Source organism: Cygnus atratus, chromosome 2, assembly GCF_013377495.2.
Source record: "Cygnus atratus isolate AKBS03 ecotype Queensland, Australia chromosome 2, CAtr_DNAZoo_HiC_assembly, whole genome shotgun sequence".
Taxonomy (NCBI): Eukaryota; Metazoa; Chordata; class Aves; order Anseriformes; family Anatidae; genus Cygnus; species Cygnus atratus.
In genome coordinates, this window is record NC_066363.1 from 66221849 (window position 1) to 66243530 (window position 21682).

Here is a 21682-nt window from a genome sequence, read left to right on the forward strand (position 1 = left end):
AGCGTTAGTAAAAATAAACTCTTCTATATTCTTTTTCAAATATGCTTTTTTTTCCCCCAATGGTTCTAGAACACTTATTGACTGTAGAAGAAAAAACAAGTATTCCACTTGCCAAAATAACTGAAGAATCAAAACATGCTTTGTCCCGATGCAGAACAACCAAAAATAAAAAGGCTAATAGGTAGCAGCTCAGGAGTCCAGGATATGGGAAACTCAGGGTCAGGTCTGTGTTCCAGTATCGATCTCTCCTGTTGAAATAGTTTGTCTGGGTACAAAAACCTGATGACTTAGTTGGCTAAGGAAAGGTTATGTTCATTGAAAAGCCTTTTTTTTTTGGAAGCTGAAAAAATGACCTCCAAGTCTATAGGAGTCTTAAACTATGCTCCTAAAAAGCATAAACATTTTCAGAGAGCACCCCTGCTACTTTGCTCAAGCTTACTTTTAGGACAGCATCTACACAAGAACAACTTTTCCATAGACACCATTTCAGATCCAGGGTTTTGAATGGGCAATAGTTTTGATGGAAAAGAGGCTTTTTTCAATCTAATTTCTGCAAAAGTTCAGGCTTGCTAGGGATCAAGTCCCTCCAGTCCCATAGATATCCTGCATAGATATCTTGCCTGATAAGTTCCAGAGTTCCCATCACCTACACACTTCTGATCCAGGCATGGGTAAATACATGTTTATGTAGAAATATGACCTGTTTATGTTGACTGTTATTTACCTCATAATGAAATGAACATTGTGTGATAAATATCCACGCTTTGTGAAAGTTCTTTTGGATCAGGATTTAAAAAATTATCCGATGGCTAACCACTTCTTAACCAGGTATGCTGAAAAACATCTGCCACTAATTTAAGGGACACACTACTGAAGTCAAAGCTTTGAAGTCTGTTCTCCATACTGTACACATACATACACTGTCTAGCACCTTCAAAAGTTAGTGGGAGTAATGCATACATACATGGACAGAAAAAACAAGCTCTTGAGGCTACACAAAGCTCGGTTTATGTACAGTCTTATGTAGGTTTGGCATCTGAGGAAGTAAGGAGTAGTTAGCAGCTAATGCGTTTCCTGTGAACTGGTAGGATGAATAAAACTTGATGTGGATGAAAGGAATAAAAAATATTTTATTGCCTCATAGGAAGGCTACATACCCCTGCATTTCATGTACTTTATTTATGCAATCACTTTCATCAGAACAAGTGGGAACTGTGTGTCTGCTGTGAGGGAAGAATTGGTCCCAAGGTTGTATAGAACAATTATATGTCAGAGAGTATTATTACCTACAAAGCCTTGCTTTATAGTATGTTGGCCAAAGGAAGCAGAAAAATAATGCTTACATTGATTAAATATATTTACATTATGGCAAACACATTCAAAAAGCACACTATAATCTTCCAGGAATGAAAGCAAGCTGAAGGGAGCTTTACTGTAAAATTTGGCAACAGATGTGATAACAGAATAATGAGATCCTGAAGGAGAGATCTGGCTGTTGTGTATAAATGGAAAGAAAAAGAGAGATTTTAAAGACATTTCTGGACAAACATTGTATGTGGAACTTTTGGATCTCTCTTATGAGACTTAGTAATGTTGTGTCTTTGCTGCAGACCATACTGAGTGACAGAGTGGACAAGACTAAGAGACAGCAGATATCCTGCAGAGACATACTCCAGTTCCTGCATCCATTTTGCTATAGTCCTCTTTTGTGTAAGAAGTATGGAAATTTTCAGGGTTTCATTTTATGGATCTCAGTCCTGCTGCAATCTCAGTTGCTATGACAATTCCTTCTCAGCATTTTATCAAGCCTGCTCTTTCTGGTACACGCACAGAAGTGATACTGGCTTAGCAGCTCATCAAACTGAGCCACTTCTGGGGACACACTTCAGTTTTTTGTTTGTAGTCTTTGTACCAGGAGGTGGCAAAACATGGATTTGTTTGGAAGGACAGCCTGTGCCCAATGTTGGCATTCGGGTGATTTTCTTGCTGGAATAGAGGAAGCAGATCTAGGCCACGAGGCGTGACAGAGGGTGTGTTGGCAGCAGCTTGTCATTTGGAGGAACAGCAGTGGTCTTTGACAAGGCATTGCATCTTCACACCTGGAAACTTCGAGTCCAGCTCTGAAAATCATGACCCTTGCTAAGTTACCTCAGAGAGATCTGGTGTCCTAATATTAGCTGAAGGCAGAAGACTTGGCAGGTGACCTTCTGGGTAACATTTTATTAAGAAGAGATGTTGCAAATCTGACCCACATATTGGCAGTGAGGTCAAACACTTAACAGGGCTCTATACATGGACAGTTGAGCTCTAGTAAGCAAGGATGGATTAGGTTATGCCTCAAGAAAGCACTGCACAGACATATGGAAACGTGCAAGTGCACAGAAGAGCCTCATGTCAGCAGAAATTTGGCATGGGTTGTCTTCTGGAGTGACAATCCTCACTGCAGGCATGGAAGAAGTCAATATACACGAGTGGAATTCAGGATAGAGGCAACCTCTGACAACTGAGCAGGAATAAATGGCACAGCAAGGATGTAAGTGTTTAGCACAGATATGTTAGCCAGGGCTAGTGGTGATTCTGGCTACAGACCTCTCAAGAGACTTAGAAACCATTTTTTACAAGGGATTTAAGATGCCTCTTGTTAATTGATTTAGCACATTCAGTCTTGATTGTCTTTTAGGAATTATAGCATCTCTGAAGAGTAAATTTAACACCAAACCATGTGTGGAAAGGAGTTTGTGACAGATGATTTCTGGAAAGAGTCAACACAAGTCACTTTAAGTAAACAACAACGCACCTCCCTAATCCAGAAGCAGTTTCTCAATTTAAGCTACATGCATCTCATCAGTTTGTAAAGGTTTTTAGAGACATTTTGATAAAATACTGTCTAGAGAAAGGACAGCCTACGATCAATGGACAAAAACATCAACTCGAAATAGATGCAGACTTCAGCTTCCACACCACCTGGCAGAGCTGCAGATCTACTGAAATCTGATTATCTACAATGGCTACTTAAACAGTGTACCATGCTCTGAAAGCTGACATGAAACATCCTCTTTGATGTAAAATATCCCCTTTTACAACCATCCAATTCAGCAGAGTTTTTCCCGAGAGACCACTGAAATTTATAGGATGTCATCTTGTCATTAAGAAATTGGAAAACGCAACTCTTACTGCTCAACCCTGTGAAAGATGAGTGTGAATGTTTTTTTCTTCTGGATTGCAGAGACACTAAAGTGTATGGAATTTTTCTTTTTGGATAAAAATAACGAGTACAAATAAAGTACAAAAACCAAAACCCAAATATAGCCAATGTAAGTGCTGCTTGTAAGCTACTGATCTTAGGATGCCAATATCCTGTTCATCAGATAGGGTTGGTAAGAATAACTTCATTTATTAGTTTAAATGACATCACCAGATAGCTGGAAATTCACTGTCAGCTATATGCAAAGCTCTGGAAAAGAAAACTGTGGCAATAAAAAAAAGTGAAAAACTTCATATCCATAGCAAAACATGGCAAATAAAAAGAAATGGCTTAAATATAAAGCAAATAAAAATTGACTGTTCTTTCAACATACATTTAATATATTTGATGTAAAGAATACATTTTTTTTTCTTACTGGTGAAAAAGGCAAACTGAAAATGCACATAAGCCATCAACCTTTGACGGGTATCTGGAGCCAGCAGTCATGTTTATCAAAGTTTGATTTGCATTTTGCTGTATGCTACTGCAAGTTGCTGCCTGTTTAGTTTTTCTATGACGGCAGCAAATCAAAGCCTTAGAGAATAGAGGTCTTACTTGTTGCCTGTAAATATCAGCGGGTCACCAAAAGGAAGAACCAGTAAAACGTAAAACTTGGGAGTGATTAACAAAGAGATCATTGTAAAAAAAAAAAAAGAAAAAAAAAAGAGAGAATCATGATGATTATATACATATGAAATTGAATGCTACGCTGTCCTAAAAAGAAAAATATCTGGTAGGAAAAAATTCCAACCTTGTGGTTTTATGTTGTTCTTTTTTTATTTTATACTTAGAGGTGTTTTCCTATGAACTTTGATAGAGAACAAATACATGCTCTGTGGGCCAGATCTGACTTACATGTGACACTTCATTTTCTTAATAGGCAGAATCTAATATGTTTTTAGGTAACTTTTGGCACTTGAAGCTGAGAGAAACTTGCTTATCTCAGCAGATTCTGAACAGAGTTGTCTTCCTGGATCTAAAGACAGCATAAAACTTTTCTTTCTGAGAAACTGAGAAGACATACAATTTTTCTGTACTATGAAAACTGCAGCATTCATATACTCAGAGCATTCATAAAACATAACAGCTACATCTTTCACAGTAAAACATAACTCAGAGCATCAGAGGCTGCTGTGATTCTTTACTGTGTGCAGAACCAAATCCATTTCAGAAGCACATAAAAATTTGTATTTTCCTCTTCAGGGTAAAAAAAAAAAAGCCTGATCCTGTAAGCATCTGACCACTGTTGAGGCATGCTGGCATATATGCTTCAGCAATTTGACTGAACTCAATCTTAATTGAGTAAAGATTAATTGTAAATCAAGGCCTAAGAAGGGACTTTTGCAATGATTTGTGCTAGAAGTTCCATGGGGGGTTGAGATGCCCTTTGCAGAGCCCTAAGAACAGAAAATGGAGTTGTTAAGCATTACGGTCAGTGTAGTTTCTGAAAAAGAGAAGGCTGATGTGACATTCCCTCTGCCTGTCCTCAGCTTGCCAGCCTGTCTGAGCCTTCAGCTGACTCCGGACAGCTTGAACAAAGAGGGAGAGCTGTTGAGCTTCTGCTCATTTTAGACAGGTTTCAAAGAGGAAAGATCCAGCCATCTTTTCCATTAGGATGAGCACAGGTAGGACTCAGCTTTTATCTGTTCCCACAAGCATTGCTGGCCAGCCATCAGCACTGCATGCAGGTGGACAAACCAGGTCACTGACTATGGCTGAGGCTGTGATGGGAGGTTTGCTGCTATTTCTTACTGCATATCTGTTTCCTAAAACTGAAAGTGGCATCCTTCAAGTGCATGATCTTTCAACATTCAACTACTTTGCACTATCTTGTGTGCCACTGTGTGTTACACGCATGTGTGAAGGCTATTTCCTTTCTGGACTTTGATCTTTCCATACCAGCTATGGACCGGTCTCCTTGCTGTACAACTTCACTTAAGCCTTTTCCCTCAAACATTGACTGCATCCAAAGCATTTTTGTATATTCAAAGAGGGAACCTTACTGTCATCTGGAAAAGCTTCCATATTTAAAAACTATTTGATGAATATATTGGCTTGATCATCCCACTCTGTCATCAGGAAACTCCCTGCCTTGTACAAAACAACTTGTTCACAAGTGGTTTCTTTTTAGCAAATGATCTGATTTTCCCCTGAGTTTAAACTGTGCAGTTTATTAAGTAGGACTTCTTTCCAAAAACATTGTCAAATTGTGCTCTTATCTTCAGCAATGCCAGCAGCAAACAAATGCAAAATGCAAGCACAGTTCCTTCCCTGAGATACAGCCTCTATGCGTAATGCCAGAAGCAGCAGGTGGAGAGGGCCAGGGGAGAGCACAGGGCACAATGGAACAATGGTGGTCACAGCAATGATTTCAGCCCGCCACAGCTGCCCAACCCTCCACAAGTTTTTTCTCCTTGGGGTAATGATGACAAAAGAGAGATTTAAAGGAAGACAATGAGATAGTTTTGCAGATGTTTACAGGGAGCTGCTCTTGTATGTGAGAAACAACATGGCAGTAAGCACAAAGGTGCTTGTGTGACAGCATTAACCACTGGGTGATGGAGCTGGCATCGCTCATAGCAGCACGAAGCCTGGAGTTGACATGGTGGTAATTATTTGAGAGGATGGTCAGTCAAACTCTGCAATGTTTGAATGAATAGGTGTGTATCACCTCTGGCACATTTCACTTCAACCAGATCTTCATTCTCACTGCTGCCACTGACTCTTTATCAAAGTGCCCCCGTGTTGTGAACTTGGTGTTTATCAGTAAATGCCATCTGCTTGCCCCTTCTTTTTTTGACATGAGATAGATGTGAAACTTCACTGCAGACACTAACAATCTGTTTCAGGGGTTCCCAGACTTCTTTATACAATTCTACCTAGCAGTAACAATTTATGCTTTGGCTTTGGACTACATCTTTGTTTGTAGCATTTGAATATCAAAGTCTAAGCTTCAACTTAAATTGGAAATTATTTGGTTTTCAGAATCATCCATGATACACCAGCATCCCCAGTAGGCCAGCGTATGTTTGTTAACAAAATAACAAACAAACAAAAATAAAATGGAGGCAATGAAATTACTTTCATATAAATACTGTGTACGGATAGTTATGCAACAACACAGTGTTTTGTGGTTGGAAGCCAGATTCCTGATTTACATTCAATTACAGTGCTGAGTGCGGGAGGTGCTTCAGGTATCTCAGATGGTGCCAGATATATCCTTTTCCATAAATATGTTCTTTGAACACTAAAATGGTATCTTTCTGATCAACAGTGGTCTTTAAGCTTGATAAACTGCAGCAAAGACAAATGATAATGCAGTTTATTTCCTGCAACCAATGTCTTTGTAGCTGTTGGCTCACTCAGCAGGACATTACTATAAAGATTTATTTTTTAATATCCCCACTTTGCCTCTCAGTGGTAGAAAAATCGAAGGCAAAACTTCTAATGTTTTGAGACAGCAATTACTGTGCATTATTTCAATAGTATATCAGTGCTGACCTTCATCCTTTACACAAAAAGCATCATACTGGTCATTCACAAAGGGATCGGTTTCAATTTTAACATCAATGGCTTTCACGCTCTGCTGTTTGCTGCCCGTCTTTCTGCATATAATTGTCCTAAAATGAAGAAGAAGAAAAAAAAACAATCAGAAATCTTCTGGAGTTGTACATGCAGGTGAAGTTTGGAAATCTTTTAGCAGGGTATTCAGGTACCCTCAGCTTAACTGTTTAAGAGTTGGCACATAAGGCATTAGTGTGGGAGGATGTACGAAAAAAGCCAAGGTAGAATTAGAAGTAATTAAAAAAACAGTTTGCTGTAGGTCAGTTCAAGGCATATGAAGCAATAAAAGGTGTTTATCTTATATTCTGTAATACTTCTAAAATATCAGACCAAGACCCAGTGTGTTTAAGTATAAATTCTGCTCTCATATTCCAGCAATACAAACTCCCACCAAGGATACCTGGATAAAAAATGAATAGAAGTCTCAAGATTTGGTCTGAAAGATTATAAATCATTAGCAATAGAACTATGCTTGCTGCATAAGTTCCAGGGTATTTTATCATAGTTGGTATTTTAATCTGCTACACAAATGTGGATGAAAGTATTTTTTACCTGTTTCAGTTTCTCCATTTGGAAAACAGAAATAGCAATATTTACTCTTGTACTGGGCTAAAGCACACAGTTTTGTTGGACTAGGGATGGTGCAGATGCATAGCCAAGACAGTGTTGTACACCAAAATGCTTCCAAAAACATCACAGCTCCAAAAAATAACTTGAAGGAACTGGCAAGACAGAAATGCTGCATTTATAGCCTCTCTCCATTTTCAAATCATGTTCCTGTTACAGGTTAAACTTAAACCCCCTTAATTTGTTCTTAAAATGCAAGCTCAAAAATTCAACTTGAGTTCTTGGAAGAAAAACTGTTGATGTTGCTGTTTTTTTTTTTTTGTTGTTTTTTTTTTTAACAGTAATTCCACACCTTTGCATGAACTCCATTTTTATTGGTCTGGTACACAGCCGTGCCTAATCCATCCTGTTGCCCTCTATAGGCTTGGACAAAGGTAATAAATTTGTATTTGGTTCTACAAGTCTGTAGATGCTGAACATAAAGGAAGAGATTATTAATTATGTCTTCTCTCATCTGTGTTGGCTGCTTGAAACTAATAAAAGACAGTTTGTTAGAGAAGACACTGCTTTTATTGTTTCAGTGACGGTTACAAAGGCTGGGAAAGTGAATTCAGCCCAAATTTTTGCAGCTGGATATTAATGGTGTGTGTTTTATTTTGTGTGGACTGCAGGTCTGTAGAAGTGTTGCATGGTCAGTTCTACTAGTGAAAGCAAGACAAAAATGCTTTCCACAGAGGAATCTTTCCAGTGAAGGAAATTTATCATTTTGTATTGTGCAACGGTTGAGCTAATTTTGCCAGCAGTCCCACACTCAGTTTGGAGAATAAAATAAATGTTGACTAACTGCCCATTCACTGAATGCGGAAAAGCTCCAGTGGAAAGCCAATATTTGATCATGCACTTAAATACTACACAACAATTGATTTACACAAGTGGACTGAATTACGATTGTGCAGACCATCTTAATTCTGACGTGTTAGCTCTTGAGCAGTTAAACATGCAGCTTTAATGTGATTTTAATGTAAACAAACAAAAACAATATGGAAAAAGACATATGGTGCTGGTCACTCATACATACCAGAATGGTTCCTACTCCATTTCTGCTCTGAGAAATGACATGATGCAATCCCCTGCTAAAAGTTGCTTTATAAATTGCAAATCAAACATTTCTTTCGTAAGGAAAACACATGTTTATTTTTTCGGGATCACTTGAAGAACAATATTATCCATAGGAGTTTAAAATCGAATTCTCTTAGAATTAAATGCCATATTTTAAGGTTTGAGTCCTTTAAGTCAACAATCAGGCACATAGACAAAAGTGACCTGGTCTATCAAAGTGGGTTTAGATGGCTGAGAGAATCAGGCCATCAATTAGCAAATTTTTGTGTGTATTCACATATTGTTCCACTAGGTCTTATAGGGCCTAGGTAAATAAAACTGTTATGTCCCATGACCCCTTTCAAAAAGTGACAGAATCTTAACCTTTTCAATAATCACTTACTTGTCTAGGTACCTACATCGCTTTTGCCTTGCAACACTGAGTAGACAGATCCTGAAATGTCTTTAAAGATCTGGGCCTTTTACTTGTAATTGTGTACTTAAGACTTCAGCCTTAAATAAATAAACAGACAATAAATAAATAAATAAAGTTTTGAAAATTTTTATCGTCATAAAAATCTGGTCAACCTCGTCTCTGAAAATCAGGCACATTTCTTTGTATGTCCAACTGAAGAATACATTTTCTGGTCCATGCAAAGCAGTTTTGAAAATCTTATCTTGAATTTTCTGATTTTGAATTCTGCTTTATAGCCACTAAATTTTGCTTCATCCCAAAGCACTGTAATTTCTGTATCATTTCTTCAGTAGGTTATAAAGTTATCTGTGAGTTACACATCCTTGGTATATTCATATAATTACAAAAACTGGATATTTGGCTCACATGGAAGACTTTATTAGAAAACCAAATATTTCTTTTTTTTTCCAAGTTTTGTACAATGAATTACAAGCTTGTAGGTGATAAAAATTGAATATATTGAATAATAAATTAACTTTAAAGCATTTCTTAGCTATTCAGTGAGATCAAACTTATAAAGGTGTATCTATGCATATTACATGAAGTTTAAAAATTGTTCTTCCTGACTATCTTTTTTCCTGCAACAAAGCAGGCCTTTGCTAATCCTCTACTTAGGATTTTAATTTGGATTTTGTCATATTAAAATTGATCTAATTAAAACTGAAAACATTCTAATGTAATTATTCTGTGATGAAATAAATTATGTCTTGTACCATACAAAAAATAGAAGAAAAAATGTTTAATGTCTTCTATTCCTCCTTCTCTGTCAGTAGTTTCCTACCATGAACTCAATCCTGCAAGTTTTGAATATTTTCTATAAGCTATTATTACCACTACTAAAAAGAGCTTCACAAGTCCTCAGCTCTTCTCAACAGTTGCTCTAGTGATTAGAACTGCAATGCCTTTGGCACAGAAATAGTCTCTTTGCAGTCAGTATGACTACAGGTATGACTAAAAATATGGAATAATAGTCTCTTTTCTCAGAGTTGTTGAGGGTGGCATTTAGGGCATATTTCCCTAAATCTATAAAATGCTCGGTTTGCATCTATAATTATAGATGAAGTATGTAGGTACACTTTTGTTTCTGTTCTAAAAGGTAAGTTTTTATGCTTTTAACTTTTTTTTTTAACCTGATGACTGAAAAATGGCTAGTACCTTCTCAATTCAGGATTCAACATATGTTGAAATTTGCTCACCAGCAGCATTGCCACGTTAAAATAAGAAATAAAAAATCATACATTGTTCCTATTTGGTTACAACCATCTCTCACAGTTCCAGCACCCTGGTGAGAGGCTGTGGAAATGCATAGCCTGTTTTTTTTTCTTTCTTATTTTGAATTGTTGTGTTGGAGCACCATGCATTGTGGTTGAGAGAATGCCAAAAAGTTCATATTTTTTGTAGGAAGACATGCATGTACCCAGCCATTTAGAAGAATGTTGTCATATAGGGAATTTTAATTCTATTTATTGCTACTTTCATGGAATAATTGACCCTAAACTTATACAGAAATGCTCAATCCTCGGCTTTTTAGGATATGTTGTAATCTGGTGCTTAGAGCAGTGTAATGTATGATTTTGTATCTTGTATTCAATAAATAGGTGTGATTTTATTTTTCGTTCTATGGAGATCTCTTACGAAAGTAGCATTTTAGACATGCTTGGAAGAAACATATTGAGTTCAGAATGCAGACTATCCAAAATAATCCTCTATATTCACACATCTGCTTGAAACACTCATGCATCCCTGAAAATTATTCTTACACTGCCACAAACTCTGAAAATCTCTCACAATCCCAGCATAAAAATCAGTCACAAGTACTATTGCTATAGAAAATGTAAGTAACATGCATTATCAGGAAGATAAAAATCCAGACATGGTCCTAGCACCTTATTTTCTTCATGGCTGTGGTGTTCTCAGAATGTTTTCTGGCTTGCTTCTAGTGTTTAACCTTCAAAATTTCAAAATAAATTGTTTTTCTTTTACTCATCAATCTTGTGAGAAATAATTTCAAAGCTTTTATTTTACCTTGTCTTAAAAGTTTAAATGAGGACTGAAAATCAGACCCATTTTGAAGAGTAAGAGAGTCCTGTGTTTTACAGTTATGGGCAATTGCAATCACAAGCTTCACACAGAGACACTGAACATTTACTTCAGTGATGTCCATCAAATGAGAGTTTAACTGGAGAACACCATTGGAAAAGGAGGGATTTTAGTGGCTTCAGCAAGAGCCCCTGCTCTGTGATGGAAAGCAGAGGGGTGCCTGATGGTGTTTCCTTTGATTTCTTGACAAGTCAAGCCAAAAACTAGTGAGGATCTCCTCAGTCCACTGGTACCCAGCCTTGACAGACAATCTTTTTCACAGTGCCTCTTTCCTTTCAAATGAGAGAGCAAGAGAAACCCCAGGGACTCTGCACTGTTTTGAACCTCAGCTTAGTTGCTTCTGGACAATTCATCCAACTGAGAACAATCAACAGTGCTTCCTCTGTGCCTGTCCTGAAAAAAGGGTCAGAGTGACAAGCTGAGTCATGATTCAGCTATTTTATTTAGCGTATGTGTGCATGAGGAAGAAATTTAATATTTAGCATATTTAGGTAAGAATCAGGCTTCCCTGAAGTCTTCCACTTCCATTTGCGCTGACTAAATTATTTTCTAATCCATCAGCTAACCAGCAAGTAATTGGTATATTTTGCATTTCTCCTAATACTGCTGTTCAAGGAAGAAAATAGCAGAAAAGGCTGGCATGAATAGCATTTATTCCACTGTAGGATAGAATATGCCGTTACCTAATATATATTATAAAGTGAATCTTGTGATGATGTAAATAAACCATAGTAATGATATATATTTATGTATATACTATATATTATGCATGTATAATAAAGATATACCTAATAAACATACAATATTTTATATACATGATAAACTCTCTTTATACTAGTATACACTGATACTCCCACTTTCTAATATCATTACATAGCAATTTTGTAATATTTGGAAAATTTTCATTAAACCTAATCTTATATATATGGAGTTAAAGGCTGAGTTTATAGGACATCCATTGTAACAGCACAAAAAACAGTATATGGGACTGGGGTGTTCCGTAGTCACTACGCTATCTGCCTATTGATTGTCTTGTCAATCAATTTGTCTTGTCAATCAATTAGCTGAACAGACTTGCAAGGGTCTTTTGACATTTATTCACGGAAGTGTGAGCTTGAATATGAATATATTCAACTCACTAGTCATCATCAACAATGTGGTAGCTGAGGCACTGAGAAAGTCTGGCTCGTAACACAGTGTAACTATAACAAGCCTTCCCCAAATTAGAAAGTTTAAAACTTCATCACTTTCATTGGTAAGATAAATCTTTAACATCCTGTGCTAATTTTTTTTCATGAGACAGCTTTATCACTTGTGTTTCAGTAACTAGATAAGAGAAAAAAATTAGTAGTCTAGAAGCCAAACTAGAGGATTTTTATTCTTAGTCTTTCCCTTCTGAAGTTTGGGAAACTGCAAATTATAAAGCTGGCTCTGATGAGGAATAAAATATAAATGACATGTTCATGATTACTGAAGGGAAGAAAATTTCCCTGAAAAGTCACGAAGGGGAGCACAGGTGTGGGCTTTGGAAAGTCTATTGCCTGGGAACTATAGAGGCTAATTTTGGCTGGATGGGGCCCAAAGAAAGCAGCTGCTAAGTGTGACATGAAGACATTCCAACAGCAATACTGCCACTGGAAATGTCAAAAGGAGGTCTTACTGAGGCAGAACCAATATCCTCCAGATTCTTAAAAATATATACCAAAATGCAGTCTTTTGTGCTTAAAATTGTACATATGACTACCAAAATAGTAAGGGCTCTGTTCATTAAATAAATATGGCCCATTCATGCAGATTTTTCACACTGTAGCCTAGTATGAATGATTTTATATAGCCATTTTACTATAAAGTCACTATGTACATATAATTTGAGCATTCTTAGTGTAGGTAGAGGAGATTCATATGGCTTCCTGTCCTGGACTAGTTAGCAGGGTGCTCAAAGACATAGCAAGTGTCACTAGAAAGTTGTTTTTACCCTATTTTGTTTTATGAACTCCAATATAATCCATGGCTTTCATAACAGATATTATTAATTAGGTACCAAAGGGTTTAAAAAATGTTTGCTAAATGCTGTTAATTTACAAAGAAGCTCAATTCTCAGACAAAAGGCTTTCAGATGGGATTGGACATTACAGAGATTGTAAAGAAAAAAAGGAAAAATATTTGAAGTTTAAGTTCTTTTGAAAATCAACACCGTTAGAACTAGTTAAAATCCTGGTATTAGTCACTCTCATGTATATGCTAAAAGTAAGCACATCCCCTTTCTACTTTCATTCTGCTGGGCTAAACAAATTGGTCACTTTTAATCACTACCACCAAGACAGATGATTTTTTGGACTGATTCTAGTCTGAAATTCCTTTCTTCTGAGCTTGGATGTCAAGAACTGCATTGCAATATTGCAGATGTTGTTTCACCAGTACCTTGTTCAAGCTTTTCAGTTACTGTCTTCTCTCTCCTGGAAGAGCTGCTCAATGTCTTTTAGGAGAAGCGCGTTTTCCTTTGTCACAGATATGTTGTGTGACAGGCTCACTGCCATCCTCTGTTCTGTGAAGATGCCTAAGCTCTGACTCTTCCTGCTCCAACTCTTCCAGCTGAACTGTTAGTTTAAGGCAGAAGCTCCTACTAGTCTTCATGTAATACCATTGCATTTCATCCCATCTCTGCTACACCATCTCTGTAGCCAAGCTTACCTTCTTATTCAATATTATGATTTCTTTGGTCTTAACAATGAATTCTAATCTTATGGCATTAACTAAGGCAAAGTCATATTCTAGCAGATCATGACACCACAGAGCTGAGGGCTGTAGGATTAGAGTTTATGACCTGAAGGCATTTCAGAGTGCAAGACCCCCTTAAACAGTTTCAGAACCAAATTTAACATTTTGAATTGGACCATGTACTGTCACCTATGTCTGGATTTTCTCTTGAAGGGACTTAATTGGCCCAATTTATGCAGACATCTAGGAGAAAATTCATATGCGTTACCTTCAGGCAGTAGAGCACAGCCTTAAAATAAAACAGGAAACTTGCCAAGCTGACATATCTTTAGGACTGCTCCTCTGCAAATAAGCAAGTGGACCTGTTACATTATATACACCAGATAGATTTCTTGGGGCCAGCAAGTCTAAAGGTCTACACACATGGATGAAAGGAATGGCAAGAGTTAGCGACTGACTCTTATTTCATTCTTTGGATATTGCTTTTTTTGTTCCCAGGAAATGTACTGTTATAACCCTACAGCCAGGTGCTGGACAAGTCCCACGTTGTACGCAGAAAAGGGAGTAGACAGCCTTGTGAAATGGCAATTTTGATTCTTATTATTATATTTCCCACAGGTGTCATCTGCAGCAAAGGCCTTGTTGTGTTAGACACTGTAGAAGCATTCAGTAGGAGTCAGTGCAAAACCCAAAGAGCTATCAAAAGAAGGAAATATAGAAATGAAGTAATTTTCCTAGCAGCAAACATCTGGTCTGTGGTCAGCCAAGAAAAGAACCCAAGTTGTCTGACTCCTACAGCAAGGCTTATTCTAGCTGACTGTGCTTGCTCGCTCCAGATTTATCCCCCCTGAGATAAATCCTCCAGGGACTGGGTAGGAACCAGCCAAGGACAATTTCGTGCAAAGAAACAGGTTCTGAGCCCTGCAGGAGAACTATTACAGAACAGAGAATCTATGCAGAGCTTCAAAGCTGTAGCTTATAGATGGGCTACATGGCATCATTCTTTTGTAGACAAATAATAGCAGGAGAGGGAATAGGACAGCTTCAGCATTTTAGTCTTGGAAAAGTGCTGGAAATGAGTAAATATGCTATGAAGATCTTAATACAAGCTGCTGCCGGTGTTGACAATGTCAAAAATCAATAGCTGCTTTTTAATATTTTATGCACATCTAGTAGGACTGATCATGTTCATTTTCCAAATTTCAAAACAAAACCAAAACCAAGCAAACAAAAACAGGAATGAACACATGACCCTACAGAACACACTGCCCAGTGCTGGATGACTTGACACAGGGTTTTCTAGTATGACATTTGAATTAAGAAGACAGCAGTGAAAGGCCTTCTGAGAACCCTACCACCTTTTTTCATTTATATTCTAGCAGATCAATTGCTTGTTTTACTGACTCATTTGTCTGACATGCAAATAGGTCATGAGTGTCATTTTAGTATAAATAGCTATTAGGGCTCATTCTAATCTGACAAATGAGACTTGCGTTACAGCATTTCATTTCCTGCACTATAACAATGTGTAATACTTTACAAGTTACACGGTTCATGACTGATTTGTAAATGGTTTACTTCTGGGCTGCTGAAAGAACTTACCGCTTTCCCTCCTGTCCCTGTCTATTCATCACTGGCTCTTCTCTAAAAGCTCCGTGCCTTCAGACCCGCCAGTGACTTGCCTGTGTGACCAGCGCTGAACTCTGTAATGGTTGGTCTGAACTACTGAAAGTTGAAGACTAAAACATCCCCTTATGCCTGTGAAAGAGGTCCTGTCCCAAGCTGCTTAAAAAACAACACCAGTGAGTTTATTGTTTCTTTGGATTTGCTGGCAGGGAACTATTCACTTAAGCAACTTCCATCCCACATCAGCTGAAGCAAATCATATTTGTCAAGACCTGCTGCTTAGGCTAAGCTGGTTTGCAGTGAACAAAGTGGGTTAGACAATGCTTACGTGAGCAGTGCCACCAGCAGATTGGTATCTCCCACTGGCATCACTCTGCAGAATGATGTCTTTTAACACCCTAACTAGTAGAGTTGTTCACTTTTTACTAAAAGAAAAAGAAAAAAAAAAGAAAAGAAAAATGGACAAGGGACAAGTACCTCTACCAGCCCAGCTGAGGAGGCAACAATCATTATAACAGGTCAGAAGTAGGTTGGAGTGAGCTGGAATGCTACAGCCTCATCGGAACCAAAAGAGGATGTCCCATTATAGCCTCAAACCTTTGCATACTTATATATGGATCCATATTATCATAGAATCAGAATGGTTCTTCAGAAAATGGTTCTTCATAGAATCAGAATGGTAAAGATCACCGAGTTCCAACCTCCGTGCCACGGGCAGAGACACCTCCCACAGGACCAGGTTGCCCAAAGCCCCATCCAGCCTGGCCTTGAACACTTCCAGGGATGGGGCATCCACAGCTTCTCTGGGCAGCCTGTGCTAGTGCCTCACCACCCTCTGAGTAAAGAATTTATTCTTAATACCTAATCTCAGCCTCCTCTCTTTTAGTTTAAAACTATTACCCCTTGTCCTATCGCTACACTCCCTGACAAAGAGTCCATCCCCAGCTGTCCTGTAGGCCCCCTTTAGGTATTGGAAGGCCGCTGTAAGGTCTTCCTGGAGCCTTCTCTTCTCCAGGCTGAACAACCCCAACTCCCTCAGCCTGTCTTCACAGGAGAAGTGCTCCAGCCCTCTGATCATCCTCGCGGCCCTCGTCCAGACCCACTCCAACAGGCCCATGTCTTTCTTATGCTATGGGTCCCAGAGCTGAACACAGTACTCCAAGCAGGGTCTCAGAAGAGTGGAAGTATTTGAAAAAAAAACAACATATAACTATGTATTAACATATGGATCATCAGAAATTTGACAGTTACCCCAAGCGAAACAGGTTGGTTTTTTTTTGCAACAAATTCTCCTCTTTGCCTGCATAAGAAGTAAAGCTCAGAAACCAACCACATTGACATTGACTCAGAAATGCACTCAGCCACAACAAGAGAAACTTCCATGGGTTTATAGGCCCTCATTTTATAGCCCTCTGGGATGTAAAAATGATAATAAGGACACAACAGCCAACAGCAGTGGGTATACATACTAGGAGTTGGATATTCATTAACACCACAAAACAGCCATCAGAAATGAAAAAATCCTCTCTGTTACTGGCTTGTGCAAAACCTGAAAAACTGGTCAAGAAGTCAAAAAGTCCTTACTTCTTTACTAGTCTTTATATTCAGTTATAAGTCTATGTGACGTAAGGAGGACTGAAGTGTTTCAGAACATCTGCAACACCAGAATGAATTCACTCATATCATTTGTTTGTGCTTGCTTCTATGGTCAGTATCTAATCCATTTTTCCTCAGAGGAAAGATTATGATATTTTCCAGGAACCAAAAAAACAAACAAACAAAAACTTCTTTTATCATGTTCCCTCTTAACCATCTCCTTTCTGATGTACGCAGTCCAAAAGGATATGGGAGAATATTAGACTAAAGCTCTGTGATCTGCAAGTGATTCCAGTCAGCTTCTGGATGGAATCCAAAGTATTAGTTCCAGCTTATAAAGACCAAAATGGTCTGGGACCTGCCAAGTGTGGGAGGTCACTTGTCTCCCTGGGTTGTGTCATCACAGTTGAAGATGTGGAGCTTCATCAAGATAAATAACACAAGGTGTTCCCAGTGAAGAATCTTCTATTTTGGAAATAACTTTACCTCTTCTCTGATTATCTGGGCATGCTCTGAAGCCTATTTTACCCTCTCCTTGTTAAATCAGTTGAGAAGAGTGTGGATTGAGGTGTTCATATTCACAGTCTATCCTTTATCCCTGCTGGTATTTTCAATTTATTAAATAAATGCCTAAGTATTGAACCAGTACCTGTAGAAATAAAATAAAAAAAAAAAACCTGAAAAACTGATTTGGTAAAAATATGTTGAGTCCCTTCTCAATAGCTTTTCCATACCTTTAATTATTCTTGAGCCCCTTTTTGAGCCTGTTTTAGTACCTTTCTGGTTGTTACACTGACCTGTATGTGTGTGTGTGTTTTTAACAATCTCCATCCCATCCCATAAGCACTCTAGCAATTTCTCTCCCTTTTTTTTTTTTTTTTTATAATACAGCTGCAGTTTGTCAGATGTTTTCTTTGTACCATCTGCAGTGATGTCCTCATATCTTTCCTAAACTGAGAGAGGTAACTTAGTACATGTGAACTATTTTCAAGTAGACTGCATATTTGCTCCTGAGTATATTACCATTGAATGCCATTTGTCATCATTTTGCCTGTTAATCTAAGTTCCCTCTGAAATATCTTCATATTCTGCTTGGGCTCGTCCAACTTGAATAGCTTTCTCTCATTTGCATACTTTGCACTCATCTGCCCATTTGCTCCTCCAGGGCTGCATTAACTAACAGTGAAACCAGTATAGTCTTTTCAGGCATACTCTTCCTAAGAGTCACAAACGCTCAGTTCAGTGAACCAAATAACACAGATTCTGGTGCTTGCCCAGCCATAGGTAAAATAGTCCCAGAGAAGAGATTATCAAATTCCATTTTACAGGATCTCTGAAGAACTACTGCGTGGTGAAGTCCTCTAGTGATCTTCAGATGTGATGACTGCACAGCAAAGGCAAGCTCATGTACCCCCATAATGTACATTCTGATAAACAATTTACAGACTTCCATATTAAGGACAGTTTTACTGGAGAAACAGGGTATGGAAAGATGGAAGGGATCAAAACTTCCTTGCCATTAGTATGATGACGTGTGCATTCTCACACCACTATGATGTGATGTGCACAATGCTATCACTGTATCCAATTTTCATTTTGAAGATATTCAGGCATAGATCCACAACTGGTCTACTCATAATTGTAGATCCAGTGCCTACATTAAAAATCTGAAGATCTCTCAGGATTAACTGGTGGTACTCACTAGATAAAAAAGGGGCAGTTCCTTCTCCTACTCATCAGCACTCCTTACTTCCATAACACAGAGACTGCATGAAACAACCTCTACAATAACTTTGCCATGTACTTAGAGATGGATACAGTTTTCCTGGCTCTTCAGCCAGCAAGACATCTCAGCAACTGGATTAAGAAGAAAATTTTTAGGGTTTAGATCACTTTTATCCTGAGGGATTTCTGGATATTTTTTTTTAATGACCAGAAGTACATACAAAGAAATTTTCCCCCAAAAAACTTTCACCTGGAAATAAAGGATCGCCAGAACTAGTTGCTTTTGCTTGAGGTTGCTTAAATATTACCTTTCATTAGTAGTAGCAATTTTCTGTCTTTTGCAAGCTGCATTTTACCACTAAAAATAAATGTGGATGATGTGCATCCTCAAATTTGTAAACTTCATTGAAAATCAATTGGATTTCTGCAATATTCATGACAGAAGAGTAAAAGAACTGTGCTAGATTCACACTGCTTCCTTCTCCTCCTTACTTCTTGTAACACTCTTTATTTGTAACGTGAGAAAAATCTGAGCCTAGTGCTATGTGGAGTCCCCTGAACTACCTCAAAAAATACAGTTCAGCATGCCCAGTAACAGTATCAGCTCTCTGGTAAGCTTTCTTAACCCACTCCCTAGCACATCTGCATTATCATATCTAAGTACACTCCAAGTCAGACCTATCTGAGGATGCCTATCATCGATTGAGACACACATAAATACCTGAGACAGATACTTGGTTTTCATGAGAAGCTCAGCAAATTGAGTCTGTACTGACAGAGTCAGTGGGAGCATTGATACTAACTCCAATAATGTGTCCACAGGCTGCAAGCTCATTTGGGGCTCAGCATCCCACTATGAGCCAGGCAAAAAGGAATGGCAACAACTCAGTAGGAAAAAGGAATAGGAAATTATGAGAGAATGATGCCTTTAGATATATGTCACAATGCTTGAATTGTGGCCAGTGTTTTTCAACAATCATCATAATCTAAGGGGAAAACTTGCTTGACAGCAGTCATTCTGTAGTGGGTTTCTGTGGCAAGGTTTTGGTAGCAGGGGGCCATAGGGGTGGTTTCTGTGAGCCCGTGGAGAGGAGACCACACAGGAGCAGGTGAGCTGGCAGGAGCTGCTGCCTGTGGGGGATCCAGGTTGGAGCAGTTTGCTCCTGAGGGATGGACCCCGTGGTATGGACCCATATCTGGAGCAGTTCTTGAAGAGCTGCTGCCTGTGGGCAGCCCATGCCGGATCAGTTCAGCAAGGACTGCATCCCATGGGAGGGACCCCACAGCACAGGGGACGAGAGTGAACGAGAAGGAGCGGCAGAGAAGAAGCGCTATAGACTGACCATAACCCCCATTCCCCCATTCCCCTGCGCCGCTCGAGGGAGGAGGTGGAAGAGGGCGGATGGAGGGGAAGGTGCTTTTGGTTTCTTTCTTTTGTTTCTAGCTTCTCTAGCTTGTTAGTAATAGGCAGTAAATCTTACTATCTCCCTATACTGAGTCTGTTTTGCCCGTCACGATAAGTATTGTGCGATCTTCCTGTCCTTATCTCAACCCTTGAGCCCTTTTCATCGTATTTTCTCCCAGTTCCTCTTTGAGGAGGGGGAGTGAGAGAGCAGTTGTGGTGGAGCTCAGCCGCCCACCCGAGTGAAACCACCACACATTTATACTTTTCTGGAAGGATTATGCTCTTGTCCTTACCCAGCGGAGCCATCAGCAAGCCATCCTGTGGTGCAGCCAGTGAAGGAACAGTCCTGAACAGCCCTTTTCAGTTCTTCTGCAGTTGCTAAGCGAGCATTCAGGTCAACACAAGCTTTCTCAGCTTCAGCTAAATCCAGACCCTGAGAGTTGTTCTTCGACTCAAGTGCAAACACTTTCCCTGCAGCACCAAGAAAGGGCACATCACTCATCATGGCATTGTATTTAATATATATTCAATAAAAATATTGCAGGTTATCTCCAAATAAAGTCTTCTTGTTTTCACTAAGTTCAATTCAATGAGCAACCTATTTATTGGAATTAATATTTTTATCAACACTGTAAAGACCTTTATCTTCATTTTCTTTTAGATCTGTTAATCAACAGAAAGGCAAGCATGGCTAAGCCCCTATTCATTCCTAGTCCATACGAAAAGCTTATCTTGCCTCCACAGGTGTCTGCTTAAGATCCGCAGAGAGAAAGCACAGACAGCTTCTCTTATATTTACATATGTAGTCAAAGTCAGAAAATCTCCTTTGTACACAACATTGGGATTCATTACAAAGCACATTATAGTTAAATTTATAAAACTACATGTATAAAAGAAGCACAAATCCAAAACCCAGTATTTCAACTCATTCGTCCATATCAGAAAGAGATTTACACTCATTCTCTAAAATCAAAATGTTGCAATTCTGTGGTAACTTGTGCCTAAATGCCTAAATGCTGCTGCAAAGCCACTATGTTTTCATATCTTTCTGGAAAGACAGATGGAATTGCTTTCTTAATGGAAGGCTTTTTTTTTTTTTTTGAATGGGCATGAGAACAGATTTAGCATAACAATTTCTTATGTTATTTTTATTTTCAGTTTAGTTTATTTTAATTTATTTAACACTGTGAAAGCTGTAAGGCTGAAAGTTAGAGGCTTTGACTTTGGCAACTGGGAACAGGGCAGTTGGGGTTTTGTCAATAAAGCTCGAGAAGTTAGTGAGTTATGGAATAAACACATTAGCTCTATGTCTCCAAAAAAAAAAAAAGAAAGAAACAGTGAGATAGTTCACAGTGCTGACGTTAAAACTGCTCTAAGTACGTTCTTTTTGAAGATAACATCCCTCAGATTGACTCCTAAATTTCAAAGGTGCAGATTTAGGTTGTTTGAAGGCTCAGGAAACAGCTTTTTAAGCACCGTTCATTTAATACATGTCTCGAAACACTTCCCACATTTGGTGGGAATTCTAGACATGCCTGGTAAGAAGCCATCCTGACATAGGCAG

General features: G+C 38.5%; 1 protein-coding gene across 1 annotated transcript in view; it reads right to left on the minus strand.

Annotated features, from left to right (window-relative positions):
• Positions 1 to 21682, minus strand: part of SUSD5 (sushi domain containing 5) — a 44225-nt gene that overhangs the window by 13688 nt on the left and 8855 nt on the right. Inside the window, exons 2-3 of the mRNA XM_035568863.1 lie at positions 20412 to 20589; positions 6746 to 6864 (exon numbers count right to left, since the gene is read on the minus strand). Coding sequence (XP_035424756.1) covers positions 6746 to 6864; positions 20412 to 20589 — 297 coding nt within the window. The remainder of the gene's footprint in view (positions 1 to 6745; positions 6865 to 20411; positions 20590 to 21682) is intronic.